Here is a 20,090-nt window from a genome sequence, read left to right as displayed (position 1 = left end):
CGATCTTTTCCACATTGTGTGGACAGGAAGTACCTTAAGCGCGCCGAACGTCAATCGTAAACGAGGCTACAAATTCTTGACTGTGTCGCTTTTTGCCGTGACCACGTGGGAACGAAAAAACTCCTTTGGGTTGATAACGAGCTCGGAGACGTCGTTGGTTCGATGATTCGGCCGGGACGACGAGCGACAGCTACGATCGCAGGATTACAGTTTTCACGATAGTCGTGGAAATGTTAGCTGTTAGGAATGCTGTGTCGGATCTCGCGCACTCGCTCACCCGGCAGTACACGCAACGAACGTTTGAAACTTCCAAAGAAGCATTCGCGCGATCACGATACGCTGGATCCTAACGCTCGTTTATAAGACAAATTTGCTTGCGAGCGTAAGATTAATTTCGGTGGTTCTCTCGCGTACAACGATCTATAAGTCGAATGTACAGTCACGTAGCCAGGTTTACGAAGAAAGGGAGAAGGTTTTGTCGGAATAGTAGGAAAATACTAGAAATATTATAAATTGTTCCAGCGTTCTGTTCGTTCAGCGGTAATAACAAGCCTTCGTATCGTCGACTGAAACGAAACTGCAACGTTAAGAAATTTGCGTTTGAAAATTGACAACTACCGAGATCACCTAAAAAATAGCATTAATATCGCGAATGTTTCGTTATTGTAAACAAATATTTGCGATTCTCTCGTATGGGAGAAGGCCTCGAACGATCAAACGACCGATCAAACAAACCAAATGAACGTCGACAACTGTGAACGACGGAGAAGATAAATATCATGTTTCGATAATTATTAAATTTGCCCAACGATTAATGCTATTTGTCGCGACATTATTAACACCGCAAACCTCGGTGTTTGAACGAATCATGGGAAGGCCGTTGCCCGTTGATCGTAATCGTCCTATCGTTCGTTCCTTCTCCAAGATTCGTACAGCGATTACTCGAGTACGGTAGATTTTCAAATCAAAACATTGCGGACACGGTTCGGACCATTTTCGAATTTACGGCGCTACCTGACCTTACCTCCGCCATGGCTACCCTCGTTAGTAGTTTATCGGTCATTTTTCCAGGGTACACAACCCTCTTGAGCTTTGCTGTTTCTCGTGACTGGCCGATCCTCCGGAATCCGATAGGAAAGATTTCCACATTGAACACTCGATAATTGACAAAAGAGCAGAGGCAAGCGTAACGTTAACGTAGCAAGTCAATAGATTCGGATTATCGGTGAAACGTGAAATTTCAAGCTTCGTCGAACCACGAAACTTGGCCGATCAAGCGGAAAATGAATTTTAACACGCGCACAGTCTTTTCGTACCGTTAATTTCAAATACGGTTTTTATCGTACACGATTCGGGCCAAAGTATTTCTATATTTACATCGTGCGATCGACGAATAGAAGGACGAATGCACGCGTCAATCTTTAACGCGAGAGTAAACTGACGTTTAATTTTATGCGACGAAGAACCCATGAATTATTAATTGCGAGCAAAGAGAGTTCATTCGTCAAAATCAACGTTCCTCTTCGCGATCCATTTCCCTCTGGTTTGATACGCGCGCAGTTATGTCACGTAATTAATTGCATTGTAAAAATTATTATATTATTCCACCGTAATTCAATTGCGATTTTATCAGCGAATTAAGCACACGTATTATAAATCCCATTTTCCATTGTTTTCGCCTCCGATTAATTAAAAATTTAATAAACGTTACGTAAGAAGAAAATGGTATTGATCAACGCGATACGGGACGGAATATTAAAATTAAACGTGATTCGTACGACTTTATCATAGGACGGAAAAGTATTTTCCTTTCAGAGACATTCCCCTCGATTAATAATCGTTACGATATTAAAGCGTTTCTGTCCCGTGGGCATTTCCCGCATACCAACGAACAGAGACCAATGTTTCTTTCAACGCGACGAAAAGTCCAAAGAGGAAAGAAAATTCTGTCCTGAAGTTCGAGTCAGCCTTTAACGCCGTAACGTCACGCACTGTCGATTTCGCGTGGATGTAACGCGACTAATTGAAAATTACAACCGCGTTACGTCCGAGAAAGTTGACGGTATTTGGCTATCGGCACGCGAACATTCCGGGGTTCGCGTAATCCGCGGAAATCCATCGTTGACCGAATTAACAAGCGGAGCAGCCGAAATGATAGGACGGAACTGTTGGCGGCGGAGAACGGAGCAGCGGCGAGGGTGAGAAGAAAAAAGAGAAAGACGTCTGGGTACGGGGCCTTAGGGGCGGGAGGGCGGCGAGGGAAGGCAAGGCACAAAACCTACCACGGCTACGGATTAAGGCTTTCTTCCGCGCTGAGGCGCCCGGAGCAACCGATTGACCTCCATATTCTCGGCTGCCTGAACCAGGAGCAGTTCTGAGCCGCTTAAGTAGGTAGGATTTGCTTTCCTGCAGCGACGAGTGGCTCGCTGAGCTGAGCTCTTTTACGCGAGCACAAGGCGCCACCTCGTGTTTTTTCCTGTTTTCTTGAGCGCGTAACCGCCGACGAGCTTGCTCGTCGCTGAACTTTGATTTATCCACGCGCGTTACCGCGTGCTCGCGGCAAGTTAAAAAATGGCACGATCGGAGTCGCGTGGTCGCGACTGTCGCGTCAACCGCAAGCGAAATTTCGTTGGAAAAAAGACGCGATCGCGCGTGACACGATCTCTAGATCGATCGATGGCGACGAAGGAAACGCTTGGAAATTAAAAGTCGCTTTACACGTGGCGAAGTTTCAATAAAGTCTGATTTGCGATTCTTGGAATCTGCAGGTTTTCATTGATTTACGTTTGGAGAATGGTCGATCACGCCCATACGCTGCTACGCGTTTTCGAGATATCGTTCATTCATCGATCTTCGTGTTTATGACTTTCGTAGGTTTATATTCGAACGGTTTATGCAAAGTTTATCTCTTGACGGAATTGTAAAATACACGTAAAACACGAGCAATATATATTTATATTTTGTTCGCGATCATTTCGATATTTTTTATATTGCCAGCATGGAACTTGGCGTGTCCATAAATTGAAAAAGGAAAAAACCGACGAAAGATTCGACCAAATGCATCGAATTGCCCGCGTAATCGAATGAAGCATGAGCCCCAGAAGTTTAATTATTCGAACCGGCTGCCAATAAATTTCGTTAAATCGCGTCGTAATTTTACAGTCATGCGAGAAAATCGTGAAACTCGACGTTTATACATTATACATTCTCGTTCTTTATCTACAGTTCGGTCGTTCTAAAATGATCGAAAGCACGGGATCGCATTTTTTACACAAAATCTAAAGACAAAAATATGTTAATTCGAACGATTCCAAGGACTCTCGGAATTCGTATATTGATCATCTCGATACGCTTCTACGTCCAAGTAAAAATCCTCCCGACTTCTCTGGGATTCTGTACTCGCGTATTACGAGCCGCGAACGGCCAATAAACACCGGGTAATTGTACAAAAATTGGAATCCAAGTTTCGCAATTATGCAGATGTAAAAAACAATTTTTTAGAACCGCGAAACGTAGGAGAGGACAAGGCGAGTGAAAGAGAAAGAGCGACCGAGAACCAAAGCGTTCGACGACGTATCAAGGCCCGCGACAAGCTGACATTTTTAACCCAAAGAATCCAACTTTCTTATTCTCGATCCAATGAGACTTTTACCAACCTGCTCGTTACGTTTCTCTCATTAGAACTGCACCAAACGCGATATAATTTGGAGCGCATTTGCTCGCTCGATAAAGGATAATTAACTACGATATCGGTAAGGAAATATAATTCGAGTTATATCGTGTTTGATCTCGTTTTAATCGGAAGGGCCCTGTAAACGCTTTGATAAAAATGTCATTTAACGAGGAAAGTAAAACGTAAAGATTATCAATAAATTTCGCACTTGATTTAGTACATTTTCTTTGCACCTTAGTCATCGTCTCATTTTTCTTTCTTTTTCCTTCTCCTTCCTGCGCGACTGTCCAGTGTTTTCCGATCGATCATATCGATACGTATTTGCATAGAAATTCCGCATATATTATTCGATCTGCGTACTAAAGGAGGACCGACGAGTGGACTATCGAAAAATCAACATGGCAAAACGCGTCCACGCGTATAATATCGCCTATGTATATATTTCTTCGTAACAGTCACTGCTTTTGGCGAGACTTTGCTTGAAATCGGCGATGCTTCGCGCACAGATCGCCTGGTCGAAAGTGATTCAAAGTGGAGATGGAACCTTGACTTGGTAGATTTTCGAAGCAACAGCTTGGAGAACAGCGACATAAATAAAATTACGCGGCAAGAATCTTTTACAAACTCGGACGAGCGTTTGAAATATTTTCAAACTTCCTCTGGGAATTTTCTTCCGAGGCTCCGTATGAAAATTAGCCGCGCGCGACCTATCGCGATCTACGTAGACGAGCGTACTCGTCTAACGCGTCCACGCGATCGACTGGCGTTGCAGCGAAATTTTCATCCGGCGTCCGTTCGAGCCGAGTTTCGTCTCGTTGCAGCTTCTTCTCCGGCGTGAAACTTTCGCCGGTGGTGAAGCAACCCCGAGCGAAGAAGCGGCGCACAACAAGCTCGTCGGATTTTTCAACACGGCGAAAATTACTGGATCGAACGGGGCTGGTGAAATGGCTGCTCCTCGAACGTTTCCAAGTTTATACGTACGAGGGACTGGTGAATTATTACGCAGGGTTCACATGGCTTCGACACTCGAAGCAGTTCGAAAGGGAACGACGAACAGAAGGGAAAGGAGAGAGAGAGAGAGAGAGAGAGAGAGGAAAGAGACCGAAGCACAGAGCAAAGGGAGCATCTGCCCGGGATGCATTCGGCGCTGATAGCTTTGTCGGCTTCTCGCTCGTACACGCTCGTACGCGCTGAGCCGCTTAAGAGGCCTCCTCTTCGTCCTCTTCCTTCTTCGCCGGCGTTGCTACACGCTTCACAAAGCAGCATTGTATGTATATGGCTGAGTGGAATACGTATAAGTAGTTATAAATATACGGGGTGGGTGTGGGTGAACGAGTGGCCGCGAGTTTGAGAATGAAGGGTGGGTTTTACGCGCTGAAATAATGCCAGCAGTATGGATAGGTTGTTTACGAGATGGATATTAATTATTGGTGGTGTCTGGAGGTAAATCGTGGACAGAGGGAGCAGCGACGCACGAAAGGGGGATGTTTAGGTTTTTTAAAGGCCGGCAGCGAGGGAAGCGGTCGAGGTTCGTTGCCTCGACGCGGGTTTGCTTTAGATCGCGAAGCTCGTGACGATGGAGAAACCAATGGTGGAAAATTAGCACGGTAGCTTCGATACGTGTTTTAACCTAATTTGAATCTTATTCGAATCGATCGTTGAATTTCTTCTCGAACGAAGGTTTGCCGACAGAGACGCGGTAAATCGTCGAGCCGTAGAAACGTGCTCCGCGTTCACGGTTAATCCGCGATCACTGCGTCTTACTCTTCGCGGTTATTACTCGCGTCTGCGGTACCTTTTCTCTACTCGAAACGATTTTCCAGCAAATTAAAGTTTTTACCGAATCGACGTTACTCGAAAGAAAAACAGCCCTTACGACCGTCTCTTTGTTAATCTGTCGCTTAAGAGTATGCACGCTTTGTTCCTCGTACAGTTTCTGGCAATTTTTTATTCTAAATAATATATTATTTGCTCGTATCTACGCGAGCAGAACAGCGGAATATCAGAAGGTGTTTTACAGTTTCGTGAAATATACAGGTAATGAGAATCGCGTTCGCGAATGGAAAATATTCATATTCAGGCTGCGCCGTACTACGATGAATTCTCGTCCACGACACCGTAACAAAATCGGAGGAAAACGTAAATGAAAGGAGAAGGGAGAAAAGTGGGAGGTTGCCGACAATGGACAGACTAAACGTACCGAGATCCGTTCACGCCTCGACGTACGGATTAGCCTGATGCGCGTGATCGGTGAACCGCAGAAGATCGTCCTTTTTTCGAAGGGCAAATCACGCTTGGCCACTTCGAGGCTGCTCTTTTTTGCGTAACCGTGTTTCGAGCAGCGCTTGCGGAGGAATTTTTGTTCGAACGACGTGAACATCCGCGTCTAATATCTGCACGGTCGAATACGTATTTCCTAACACACAGCTTTCTTTTCTTGTTAGTATCGGAGGCATGCGAGAAAATTTGACTAAAAACGTCGAAAAATGAGGGAAGATGTATAATTTGTACGTCACGCGTGTAAGGAAGAAGAAAGAAGGATCCTGTTCTCGTCCTGTTCGATGCATGGGGAATTATAATAACATAGACAAATTAGAAAAATAACGTTGCTTAGTTTTGGTAGTTGTCGATGGTGATGTTTGTCAGTTTTAAAATCAGGCGGTAAATCAATTTTCCACGCTAAGATAAAACGTCAGCAGGCAGCGATAAGAGAATCGTGCGAATAGCAGATGGATACGAATTCGATAATTAAATTAATGATCGATCCGCGAGAGTGCGCATCTTACCACAGAACGCGAATTTAAAGATTATACGATCGTCGTCATATTAATTGCCACGTTACATTTTCAACAATTATCAAAGCGCGTACAATTCATCGAAACCGATGCAATTACGATTTTTACTGTAATTTTTGCTTGATATCGCGCTACGTGTACAGGCTGAGTTTCCTAACACGACGACTTAAGATCGCTCGTAAGTTATTCGAAATTTATAGGAAAAAATATTTCAAACAAAAGTTGCATGGTGTCTAGGGAGACATTTTCGCTTGCTTGCTTCCTTAGCGAGATATTACGGTCACCTTTGGTCTTTTAAATGGGACGTCCAACATTTTTTCGCAAATTCGGATAAATCGTCGAATTTTGCGTAAAAAAGCGTTACACAAAGTCAGACGTTAAAGTCTTGCCGAGGAGGACGCTACACGTTTTCAAGGTGTCACAGCATTACGATCTCCGGTAACAGTGAAAAATACGATACGACGAATGCTTATGGCCTTTCTAGTCGATTTGCGATTAGATACGTCTGTGAAGCATGTAGTCGTAATAATTTACCTGTTACATACTATAAATGTTAATAAGATACCAAAGCGTTCGATACCAAAGTGTAAGACGCGTCGCGTTTATAGGTAGATACGCTATTATCGATTCCTATTTCCCAGTGATTTAGCGTGTTCGTTGAATCGTCTGGCTCGCGCAACAGAAACCGAAACATCGTTCAAAGATACAACGCCCATTTTTGTTACTCGTCTACTTGAACCAACGAAAGGAATCGCGATTTCCACCGGTTTCGAATCTACGTTCCGTTTCAGACGCAGCCTGCTCCAGTTTAGGATATTTTCGCGAAAAAGCGCGTCGGCCTGCACGCAGCATCCGGTCGGTTTGTTTTCCAATTCTCTTTATTTCGAATGCGTCGATAAATCGATCGACTGATTAATCGCCGTGCAATCGGATTAAACGATCAGCGAAAGTCTGCAAATTGTAGGTTCGCGTGGAGTATATAGTTCTGGGAAACGTATTTCGACGTAGATATCGTTAGAAAAATTAGTATTTAGTTTCAGAGCGAAGACAAGGCTAAGACAGGAGGTAGAGTAAGAATAGAAAGCTTGGAAAGCTACGATTCGCTCGCGTTGCGAAGCGTTTCATCGAGACGATGACAGGCAGGTAGGTTGAGAATGGAAGAGAATTTCACTTTTGCGCGGCTGTAGAACGTTCAACGTTGTTAATGACGCATCCTCTTTAATAACGCGGTCTATACGTAAACGATTGCACGTGATTAAGGCAAATCGACTATCTGAAATATCGTAGCACAAGCTGCGCGTACGAGTTCTATAACGTTTCAAAATCGAGCAAAGCGATTGTGCGTCTTAGGCATTCGAATAAAGGCAACATCGCCTTGCGATATCTGGTAAAAAATAAAAAAATATAAAAATTAGGCGATATTTAAACGTCTGTCGCGAACGTGAGACAAACAAACGTCATTTACGAAAACTCGAAGCGAACTTTCGGCCAAAGATGTTCAACGTTTCGATAGAGGAGAACTACATTCGTCGAATATTTCGTACGAAGAAGCTCGAAGCGACGCGCACCGATCATCAAATTCGACAACGTACGATCGAACGAAACACGAGCGACGAGGAAGACGGATGGAAAGCCGGGGCGTTCGAACAGCTCGGGGAAACAAAGGATTGAAAGCGCGCGGCGAATCGATAAAACGGTAAGATATTCGCAATCGCGCGGCAAAGAACACGAGAAGAAGAAAGAAACTCGTTTAAAAGCAAAAAGCTACGAAACCTTCGTCGGTACCGAGATCTTTCCGCGGGAAAGAGCGAACGGTACGAACGTCAAAGGAAAATTCAACGAAGAAAAGAAAAAAAGAAAAACAGGAAACGACCAGGCAGACGTATAAAAAAGGTAGGGAGCGTAGACAGCGGTGAAAACTCGGCGGTGATAACGGGCCTCGCGAACCCGTGGAAAGAACCAGTCTAAATCGTAGAGTGGAAGAAAAAATCGCGAGATGGACGTACGCGGCAGAAACTGACGAAGTAAACGATGTTGCGCGAACAGCGGCGTAGCATCTTTTGGTGGCCGTTTGAACGAGTATCGCGTAGAGAAGCGGAGAAGAAGCGAGTCGGGGAGGCGATCGGTCGGTCGCGAAGCTGGAGGACCGGCAGGCGCGGCACGGCACGGCACGGCGCGGCGGCGGTGACGGTGGCGGCGGCGGTGGTAGTGGTGGCGGCGGTGTCGGTGGCGGTGGTGGTCGACGTAGGAGAGCCAAGAGCGAGAGGACGGGAGAAAGAGGCGAGATAAAAGAAGAGGAGAGGGTAGGTACGAATCGATTAGGTCTGTCGGCCATTTTGTTGGCGGCTCGAGCCGGCCAAGTGTCCCACAGCTGCCCCCAGGAGGCGTGGAAGCGACAGAGTCGACTCCACCGGGAGAACGAATAGCTCGACGTCGGCGTGGAATCGAGGCTCGAATTCTCGCCAGCGGATAGGACGTGGATGAGCGGATCGAGTGGTGGGACTGAAATCGGAGTGGGGTCGAAAAGGTCGACCTCGAAGGTGGGGGCATCGGCTGGTTAGGTTGGGTTCTATAGGAACCTAACCGGCAGTCAGTGCCTCCTAGGGCCCCGCGCCGTCAGTCTCGTTGGTGTTGCGTCGTGTAACGTGTCCTCTCTTTCTCTCTTTTTTCTCTCTCTCCTCCTTTTTCTTCCTCGAGCCCTCTCCCTCTCTCCTTTCCATCCCCTTTCCCTCGTGCGTATATACTTTTTATTTTTCTTTTTTTTTTTGCTCGTCGTCACGATCAACGCCGTCATTGTCGGCCGCGAGTGATAAGGAAATAATAATTGCACACACGTGCCACTTTCCACGTTTCTCGTCTCTGACGGATGCCGCGCATTCGGCACTTTCTGTCGGACCACGCTCGTCGTTCTCTTTAATGGGATAGCACAACCGACTTTCCGCTCCGGAAGACTTCTCCGCGAGATCGACTAAACGACACTTCGGATTCGGTCGAGCCGTAGGTCCACGAAGAACGATTCTTTACCGTGGCACGAAATCGACGGAGTAAAGAGTCTCGGGGTGCCTGGACCGGTGATCCGCGTAGCGATATTGGAACAACGTCTCCGTCTCAACGGCTGGTTAAGAGAGTTACGCAGAGACAGAACGTTTACGTGACAGAATGTTTATGTGACAGAAGCACGCTCGAAGGATCGAAGATCGCAATACCCGTCAGACGATACCGCAAACGCCCAAGGAATTTATCGAGAAAAGTAATTTGTGCCGATAACATCTGTGCTTCTCGGTAGTAGTAATCGTTTTCGAGAGAATCGCGGGCAAATATCGACCAGGGTAAGATGCAAAGGACGTCGTTCGCCCGGAAGATCGCAAAATGGCGTGGGCTCCGGTGAGCTATCGCTGCGAATGCGAATCTTCTCGCTGAAACCGTACAAACCCGATTCGATTCGTTCGTTCCGTGGACGAGTGGCTGTGAAAACGAAATTCGACCAACATGGCTGCGAGGGAATTCGCGCGATAACCAAAGTGCGAGACACAGCGAGTAACGTGAAATTTCAGGAATTCCACGAGCTACTACGGTTGTTCTGCGGCAGATTCTGTCGATAGCCGATGGAAATGCTCGAGAATGAAACTACGAATATTTGTCGCGACTGACACGTGCAATTGCCAACCGGACGACGCTGCTGGATCGGTGAAAGCGGGCCAGAAGCGAAAGAAACTGAACTGAATTTTGTCAGAACGCAGCCGATTCGTCCGAATATCTTGGACTCGAGCGCAGACTGGAAATATTCGTTCTTGAACGAATTCGTGTGTCGTTCAACCAACGAATCGAATGTCGTAACTTTGTAAAAAAAAAAAAAAAAAAAAGAAGTGGTTTCCGGTTCATTTCGCCAGTCGACGATTCCCTCGGTGGACTTGATCGGGAAGGAAGAGAGAGTCGGTTCGAACGTCGAGGTCGAGACTTTAGTCAAATTCTGTATAGAAAAGTAAGTACGGCCGACGGTCGTACTTGGCACGAAGGCCTCAAGATTGCTCGAAAATCGTCGAGAGAGGTGCGCAGGGCAGGAAGAGCGATGGAAATCGGGGGTGCAGCGATGCAGAGGATGGCCGCTGCCGGAGGGCCCGGGCCTCTCAGCCTTCAGGGCCCTCCAAGGTCAGTGAAAATCTCACCCGTTAACATACAGGACGAGCCCGGTGACCTCACTTCTCAGAGTACGTATACCATCAAACGTATTTTTATAATTTGCTCGGATTACGCCATAGATTCTTGCGATTTATTTACGATTGGTAGAAAAATGAAATAGCTTTAAAAATCCCATCTGTTCGATGTATTTAAATGCGCTGTTGGTCAATGCGCGATGCGATATCACTGTAAATTTGTTATACAGATACATTTACACACAGGTTGCGCAATTTTTTATCTCAACAAACTGTTTGAATATTTTTACCTTTTATTTGCTCTTCGCTTCGTCTTCGCGTGGTCGACTAATCAGGAAAAAAAAAAAGAAAAAGAAAAAGAAAAATCTAGGTAGATTTGAATAGTTCGTTGAAACGGGGCTTCTGAAATTGTCCTTCGATCTACGTTAATATTGTAACCTTCGTCCTATTTTGAAAATCTGTAACAGCAAAATAACCGAGTCACGCTGCAAAAATAAAGCGGCTAAACGATATTTTAGCACAACCGATGGAATTCAAAGACACGTTGGAACGATAAGAAGGTGCATCAAACGCTAAATCGATCGTGATTTCTCTAATATTTACATAGATACGTAGCTTCGTTGAAACGACTAAAATGCATGGTAATAATCGTATCGTTGAAGTAACAGCTATGCGGTAATTAGAAACGTTTGCAACCATCGTCTGAAACTTTTTATAGTGAATCCCTCGATGTTCGACGTTTCAAAGATTTCGGATAAAATACAACGGTAAACAAATAGTACGCGTTATTCATTTTCGGGCATTACGACGTGAAAATAATGCGTCGCATAACGGGAATTTGGTAACGAAGATCGGGTCAAAGATTTTCCCTTTGCATTCTCCTCGTACTTTTGTAAAATTCCAATAAAATAGAATTTATAAATTATTCGTGTGCAATGCTTACGACGAGCAAATTTGATGGAACTAAATCGTCACGATACGAGCCTGTTACCTGTCTTGCTTACGTTCTGGCTGCGAGTTTTCCATTCGAAAAAAGAACAAGCTTCGTATCGCTTTCGATTATTCTTAACGCCCTTTGATCGCGCTTAACGAATTATCAACGCGATACTGTTAAATTATTTCGCGAAATAACATTTCCCTGTCGCCGTTCAATGGCGTACATCGTCGTGGAAACGTTGCGATTCGTCCGGCAAAATAGCGACGGTTCGCTTTGCTAATAGCGTACGTAGAAATTGTCAAAACAGATCGCGAATTCGCGTACGGCTGAATCGAACGAAACGCAACGCAACCGGCCGTCGCGTGGCGCGTCGCTCGAAACTTTGCCATCGAGCTGCGACGAATTTCCTTCGATGTTCGTTCGAGGTTGATTAACTTTATCCCGTGCTCGTCGATTCCGACGTGTTTCCTAGTTTCACGAGTACCGGTGTTTTTGAAAATTGAAAAGACGTTTAGAAAATCGATTTTGCGTCTGGATAGTTCTCGTTCGTAAGTTACGAACGTGGAATCGACAGCGCGATAGTACGCTGGCTCGTCTACGTTGTCGATCGTTCGCGATGCCATTCCTCGAGTCTGATCGTTCACGGAAGAATCGTCAGCGATTTTGGAGCAGTACCGACGCGAGGAATGTTTCGGTATTCGGCAAGGAAACAGCGGAGGCTGGACTTGTCGGTGGTTGAACTTTAAATAGCAACGTCAGTGGTCGCCTTGCTAGCTACGGATTCGATACCCTTTGCAATTAGCCGAAATGTCGAAGTGGTCACCGTCTCTAGGAAAACTGTACATCTGGTCTTTGCAGTTTTCTCAAGCACTGAAGTCATCGACAGCGTATAAACAATAGACTGGAACGAAGGCAGACCATAGGCAGTAGACAGGCGACGATCGTTTCGGGGCTTTCAGTTATAGGGTAACGCTGTTAGCGCGCGGATCGGGACCACCTCAAATTATATTCCTCCACTTGTACTTACGCTTCTGTGTTAAAATATTTTGTCTACTTTACAATTTATTCACGCGTTCCTCTGTTCATACGACTAATAATCTCGACACGAAAAATGCTGGAAACGAAGGTTTGCGCAAATACGAAAGAACGGGCGATGGTCTCGTTAGAAATTGCAAACGTTTGAATTCGTTGAAACGAGGGCGAGATATTACCAAGAGGACCGTAAATCGCGTTGATCTCGGACGAATACGAAAAGAGGCGAGGAGAAATCACGGTGAAACGATCGGGATAGAAGGCGATCGAAAACCTGGAAGAATTATTTCGATTAAAATGCGTTTTATCGACGGTGATTGTCGTTGTTGTACGAGGCGAAGCAACGCGACGATCCGTTTATCCATGTATAGATAATATCGCGATATCGAATGAAACCGGGATCCATCAATTAGAATATTTTCCGGAAATTTTGATGCGAGTCGAGGCCAGGCATCGTTCAATCCGATTACCGGTTTCCCATGTTGCTATGTATAAAATATGCACCGACGCAAATTTGCTTGGCCCGGTGTTTTCTACGATTTCGCGTGGCTGTCATGTCCGCGTAATAGCCTTACGTGTTTGACAAAAACAATTTAGCGAAACGGGCGAAATAAAATGGGGATCCTGCTGAATAATTCGTATTTGCAAATTTTCAGCTTCGTGACATGCACGAAATTGAAACCGTGGAAATTTCGTGCGTTGTAATTTTTAATAACGAAAAGTGATACGGTAACGAGGGTTGTGAAATTTTATCGTTCCACCATTTGTAACTTAACGCGACAGCATGTGAATAACGGTTGAAAATAATGGCAGATTCGTTGCTCGGCGGAATATTTTTGCACGAACGTTACAAAGAGTTTCGATCGCTAATTTTGCTCACAATGGAACCTCTATTACGCGCACGTTTTAGCGATCCAACGATTCGCCCTGCTTCGAGATTTTACTACTCGAACGCGGTTTCTTCTCCGAGATACCAACGATTATACTACACTCGCCGTTGAAAAATTCAGCCACTGTGTCAACCGTGGTCTTCGCGTCTGAAACTTTCACAATGGTTCGTTGTTTTCTTATGGCCTTAAGATTCGCGCTGCTAGAAACGCTTACGTTCTCGAAGAATTCGGACAAAGTGCAGAAAATTTGCGAACGCGTCGTTTCCCTGTGTTGTCCGCTAACGATACAAACGCGATAAACTTTCGAGAGATATCTGGTTAAAAAACGAAAGACTCGCGTTACCGTAACGCGACGTAAAATCGTAGCGGTGACAGGAAAGATGAAAAAAAAAAAAAAGAAAAAAGAAAAAAGAAAATCAGATTCGCGTTTAAACGATTCGGTTTAAGATCTGAAAGAGTTGATCGACAAAACTCGACCCCGTACGTGCATCCTCCAATCAGATAATTCGCTAACACGATCTCATAGCCGCAGAATATTCAGTAGCAAACAACGATTCCACGATAACTTACTACCGTTTCGACGTTACGTCGTGTTACGCCAGCTTGTTTAACATGTATTTTCCGTGTTTCACCAAGGATTATAGATCTCGTACATCGATCGTAATTACCCTGGCGGAACGTTACATCCAGACGTTTATCTCGCGTAATGGCAGCGCTGTTGCATCGTTTATGAATAAGTCGATGGGCGCTAATAAGTTCAACTTCTATTCCAATTTATCCAAGTGGAATAAACGCGCGTTTCGAACAAGATCGACGCTCCAAGACGTACGATATTTTCTTTTACGGGCACTCTTTTCCATTTGGAGAAAAATAAATTCGACGACGCGAGAGACGCAAGTACGTGAAACGCGTACCTCACGCGCGTCGGTGAACGATGCGCCAGGCGTGTCGCAGATTTTCTTAACGGTGAACGCGTTCCAGCGGTCGGTTTTTCGGACATCTGCCCTCCTTAGTTTCAGTTTGAACGGCGAAAGATAAGAAACGTCGGATGATGCGGAGGAAAAGATGGGCGAAGAAACGTGGCTTTAAAGTAGAGGTAAAGGAGATCGGTTGGAGCGTTTGATTTCGAATAACTATTTAGAGCAGCCCGAAAGACCGCGGTCTTATTGTTAGTTCGAATTCCTTGAATTCACTTCATTTGTTTCTACTTAACTGCCGAATAGCCGGCCGCCGAATCGGTCCGCACGGATGCAATCAGAAATAAACTCAAGCGAATCCGGTCTGTCACCTCGACCGATTTCGCTAGAAACGCGATTTTCAAAATGCTGGAAACCAGCTGCTCTAATCGCGCTTCGTCCGTTATAAATCTTTGAAGCAATTTTCTGGTCGCCGAAATTATAGACCAACGGCTGTTAAAATTCCCAGTTTCTACGCTGGGAATCTCGAAACGCGTATCGTGGAATGCCGAAGGAGAAGCGGCTGTCTGATTTAGACGTAACCTCTCGTGCGCTGCGAATAGTCGAAAAAGACGGTTGAACACACCGGTTGCGACGATCGCAAAGTGGTTATTATTAGGATGTATAAAGTAACCGAATACTTATTTCGTATTATTCTACTTTTCTTTATCGCTTGCAAGTTAAAAATCGCTGGGAATTTTCGTTTCTTCGGCATCCTGCGGTACTACGAAAAAGTAACGAACGACGTTTATAAGATATTCGTGGCATTTGGCAAGCGTGAACGAATATTAACTTTAAAACATATTTAAACAATATATTACAAGCGTACAAATTTATTGAATAAATACAAATCTCAAATCCGTGAACTTCCACTACTGTACAAACAAAGCACACATCAATAACGAAGAGTATATTTGATTTCCAGGATATTCATTTTCACCTAGCAACGATTAATACTTTTTCGATTAATACTACTTTTCGTACGATCGTCTCTTTCGTTAAATCGCCTCTGTCTCGTTAACAAAGCTCGCAAAGAAGTCTGAAAATTGTCCTATCGAATAGATGCCTAGCGTAACGCCAAGAGGAAGAAATCGACGATCGATTGTCACCGAATAGAACGCAACTTGCGTCAATTTTAATTAGCGGTTAATACATTTGCATGATTAGACCCTGAAAGTTACGCGGTATCGGCATTCCATGCATCGAAAACTACCACGACATTAATGCTGCGATTTCTCTCTCAATCTTTCTTTCTCTTTCTCTCTCTCTCTCTCTCTTCCTTTCTCTATCTCTCTACCGTTCACCGACACGTATAACTTTACCTGACGTCGACTTTAAATATTTAAATATCCGTCTTTCTGTTCTACCTTTCTTGCTCTCTCTCTCTCTTTTTCTTTCTCTCTATCTATTTATCTCTCTCTCTCTGTCTCGTTTCCATCCGATACCAAACACATAATACGTAGATTGATAAACGAAGGAATGACGCGAAATTAAATTTTTATAACGTACATTGATGGTGAAGTAAAAGATTCGGTAAGGTATGCGTACCGTAGTGACTGGCTCGAGTAATGCATATTCTAGAATCTAGAATGACAAGTATCATGTTGTACATTATCTGGTGTGAATAACATATCGATATATGTACATCGTATAGTATCAATACTGAATAGCGCATACTACGCAATAATCTGTTATTATATATAGCATAGAGTATAAATAGTATATCTATTATCTCGCATTAGATGCGAACATCATGCTATATTCTAATAGGTATTTCATAGATTTGCTATGTACTTTGCATTGTAAATAGCATACTATCGGTCAATATCGAATCTGTGTGATGTAATATTACGTAGCTCGTAACATAAATAATGTACTGTCGCGGCATATTCCGTGTGAACGATGTACTATGTGCTATCAATTGGCATCAACGAACTATATATTGGCAATAACGATACATTACATATAATAGTACGTACCTATTTGTTATTATTGTTGTACGTATATCACGATGATTATATACTATGTACACTTTCCCGCGTAGTTCGTTTCCCATCGTTATTTATTGTTTATCGTTTAGATAAGTTAACGACGTAATCGTCATGAATATAAAAATTCGAAAAATACATATTCAATAGCGTGAGATTTACGAGTCAAAGTGGAAGAAAAATTATTTTAATCGTTTCATCTTTGTTCACCGTAGAGACAATTTTTTCCGCTAATCGGAAACGAGATTTAATTATCTTCGTTCATCGAGTCGCAAATATTCGGAATGTCTATTTATATAAAAAAGAAAAAACGTAACTATACGGAAAAAAGCGTAAAACCGTCTTTCTTTTGTATCGTTTCCTTTGTTCGAAACAGTCTTTCGTATAATTTACATCGACTGACGTTGCGACAAATTACCAATGACACAGCCTTCGCGTGACATTGTTAAAATAATCTTATACCTACTTATAACTTTGAAACAAATGTCATATACGTAAAATGCGACGTTTTTCGAATAAATTTCGTATCTATATAGAATTTGAATATTTCTCGGCCGAAACATATTTCAGTTTCTTTTGCCTTTTCCAAGAAAGGTGATTCGGCTATGCAATTAGCTATAGTTAAGATTATTTCACGTTGTCGGTACAATTACACGCGCAACGTGTAGAAACTGGAACTTTCGAAAAGAAAACTGCAACGAAAAACGTTATGGTAGAATAGCACGGTTGGAAGAAACCGAGTTTTGAATTAATTACGAATAATCAACGGTACAAATACATAACGATTTCTAATTATAATACTAAACTAGTTTATATCGACGATAAGTACAGCAATACTGTAAACAAGCGTATCTATAAAGGTTGAAATAGAGTCACGTGGGGCCACTGCATGATACAATAACGATTACCACATAGTCGTTGCTATAAATATAAACTGATAATCAAAAAATGATCGTTTCCGTATTGTTATTTCGTCGAAATGTAAAGCTGCGATGCGAAGAAAGCGCGGCTGCGGACGCGTATCGTCTTCACCGAATAGTCGTGGAACGACAGAAAAGGTTTCTCGTCGTACAATCTTCGAACGATATATCATAGCGCTGCGACAGTCTTACGATGGAACTATATAATTCTGAATATAATTCTCTAAGACTACTTTTAGGACTACGAGAGTGAATATAAACAGGCGACATTGAATGCGCGAAATTGACATTGCGTTTAAATTTGTCCACGCAAGAAGAAGATCTCGTCTTCTAAATAAAGAAATCGCGGCCACTGCCGGCTGATGCTCGTTGTCGGACAAACCATTCCGTGTAATTCTCAGGAATCATTTAAAAAAACAATTGCAATTAACAAACAATTGCACAAATCGTAGAAACGATAAAATCCGCGTGAAACGACCAACACTCGGATGGAAATGTTCGTAGACGACCGCGTGATATACCGATGAAGGGCACCGTGCGTGTCACGGAGCGCGGCCAGTGCTTAGAAAAGGATAGACGAAGGTTTAGGTGGAAATCATCAGCCGATTAGAGTGCAGATGTTCTCGTACGGAGATTATAAGCCGTTTCCACCCTCTGCAACGTTCTGGCCCAGGGTCCTTGGTCGTATGGGGCCGGTCCAAAGGGAGGAATAGGAATAGCTGGATGGGGTGAGCTTGATTGAATTATCATGAGTGTTTGCGGAACGGCGGCCTGCAATTGAATTAGGCCCGGCTCTTTTTTCTATCGGCGTACGTAGACATCTATCAGTGTCTCTCTAGGAGCCCTTGCTTTTAATGTTAATCAATGCCTTCGCCTCGTTTCACCGGAACGACCGACGTCCCTCTGACTCGCTGCCGTTCTCTAAATAGCGAACGACGCATCGACGAGTCGTACTTGCCACCCTTTGTCACTCTCCTTCTCGATACATATTTTATCCCACTTTTCTCTATTTTATCTTCTCGTATCTTTTTATACTTTTGCTCTACGCTTCGTTTACACTTGTTAGCCACACTGTGTATACATATAGCTATCTGCGATACAGGGTGGGGCGATAATCGTAGTACAAACGGACAAGGGGGTGATCATACGCGAACAAACAAATTGCAAATATGGAATAGAAGCTTTTCGCCTGACTCTTCGCCCGCTCTTCCGAGCAGATCGAGTTTGGACATTTGTCAAGTATACTTCGAATCGGTTAAATACTACAGCTGAGTAAACGATGCACAGGAGGTTGTACAAGGAAATAAGGCAAAGAACGTGAAATAAAATTTGTCCGTTTGAGGCTTCGTTCTCGAGGAAGTAAAGTTTAAACGCGTTTAATCGCGAGTTGGTCTTGTACGCGCGTATGATACATTTCCAAAACGTCTTGCGGACAAATTCCGTTTCACGTTTTTCGCTGATCTCCGAACCTGGTTCAAACCCCCGTCGATTATTTGCTCTTGTTCAGTCCGGAACTAGGCAAATTGAAACACACTCGTCGAATCTTCAAGGTGGATTTTCTCAAAAACATCAAGCATCAAACGAACGATACGTTGTACCAAGCTTTTTCCTTATTTTTTCACGTGGAGTCATCGCCCCGCTGCGTACAAAGTAACTCGTTTCGTCGTTCCCATCCTGCGAGTTTGTCAACTCCGACGAATAACCGCGTAGCTACAAAATCGCTCTGGATAAAAATGTTTCTTGGCCTGTTCGAAATTCCTGCTCTGAAAATCGTTGATCAGGTCGACGTTCGTTTTACGGCAGAAGGTACCTTCGTTTTATCGCACGTTGCGCATAAAGTCCGTGAGAACAAATTACACCGTTGCTCGAAACTATCGATAAAAAAATGTTGTTAAAAAAAGTGAGACGTCGTTGTAAAAAGGAAATAAAAGACGCGTGTGACGGCGATCGTGACTCCTAGCGATACGTTGGAACATGTCTAACGTACGTTTGGCACGATGCCTCCTGTTGCAAGAGTCGATCGTAACGAGAAAGAAGAAAGGTAGATTTCGAAATGGAAAACGCTAATTCTCCGTTAAATAATTCTGCAAAATCTAAGTACAACGAAGTCGCGACGTGTTACGTTGGAGTAGTACCGCGAAATAAAAGCAAAACGAAATAGAAATATTATCGTACGCTATGCTATTTTAACTTCTCCTTCGTTCGATGTTAGAAACGCTTACATCGAACCTGTTCAAATTTTCTACTTCATTGACGCGATGATAAACCTTCGGGATAATCGAGTCTTTTTTCGACGTCATCGCGTCTATATCGAATTAAACCGTCTGCCAGAGCGATGAAATCTGGCGAACAACGCGATAATCTGTGTTCGTCGTGCGATTTCGAAATCCGTTATTTTTCGTGAAAATCGGATTTCCTTCGTGCTAATTCGAGAAATCGGTTGCTCGGAGAAACGAAACAGAGATCTTTTTTCGTTAACTTTTATTATCTCGATAACGTAATTCTTTGTCAATGGAAAATGTATAATATCGATGGGAATAAAGAAATCAAGCAGAGTGTAAAGAGAAAATAAGAATATTTCTATTCGTTGAAAATTCAGAAATACTCGCGTATCTGCGAGTAACGTTCATTTTAATGAGATACATCAGCGTGTACGTATAAAATAGTCGATTTGCTTCGATGATCTAAGAATAATCTCCGAACGATTGATTAAGAACACTTACGATAAGATTTGAAGTAGAAAGA

At 43.7% G+C, this 20,090-nt stretch overlaps 1 protein-coding gene across 1 annotated transcript in view; it reads left to right on the top strand.

The window, feature by feature from the left end:
• The first annotated feature begins 10,537 nt into the window (after positions 1 to 10,537).
• The window catches only part of LOC117232818 (insulin gene enhancer protein ISL-1), a 31,899-nt gene continuing 22,346 nt past the window's right edge, over positions 10,538 to 20,090 (top strand). The window contains exon 1 of the mRNA XM_033492504.1: positions 10,538 to 10,676. Within this exon, the coding sequence (XP_033348395.1) occupies positions 10,538 to 10,676 (139 nt within the window). The remainder of the gene's footprint in view (positions 10,677 to 20,090) is intronic.

This window comes from Bombus vosnesenskii, unplaced genomic scaffold (genome assembly GCF_011952255.1).
Source record: "Bombus vosnesenskii isolate JDL3184/JDL3185 unplaced genomic scaffold, Bvos_JDL3184-5_v1.1 scf7180000013293, whole genome shotgun sequence".
NCBI lineage: Eukaryota > Metazoa > Arthropoda > Insecta > Hymenoptera > Apidae > Bombus > Bombus vosnesenskii.
Note: the sequence above shows the minus strand (reverse complement) of the source record. Positions and strands in the feature narration are given on the sequence as shown.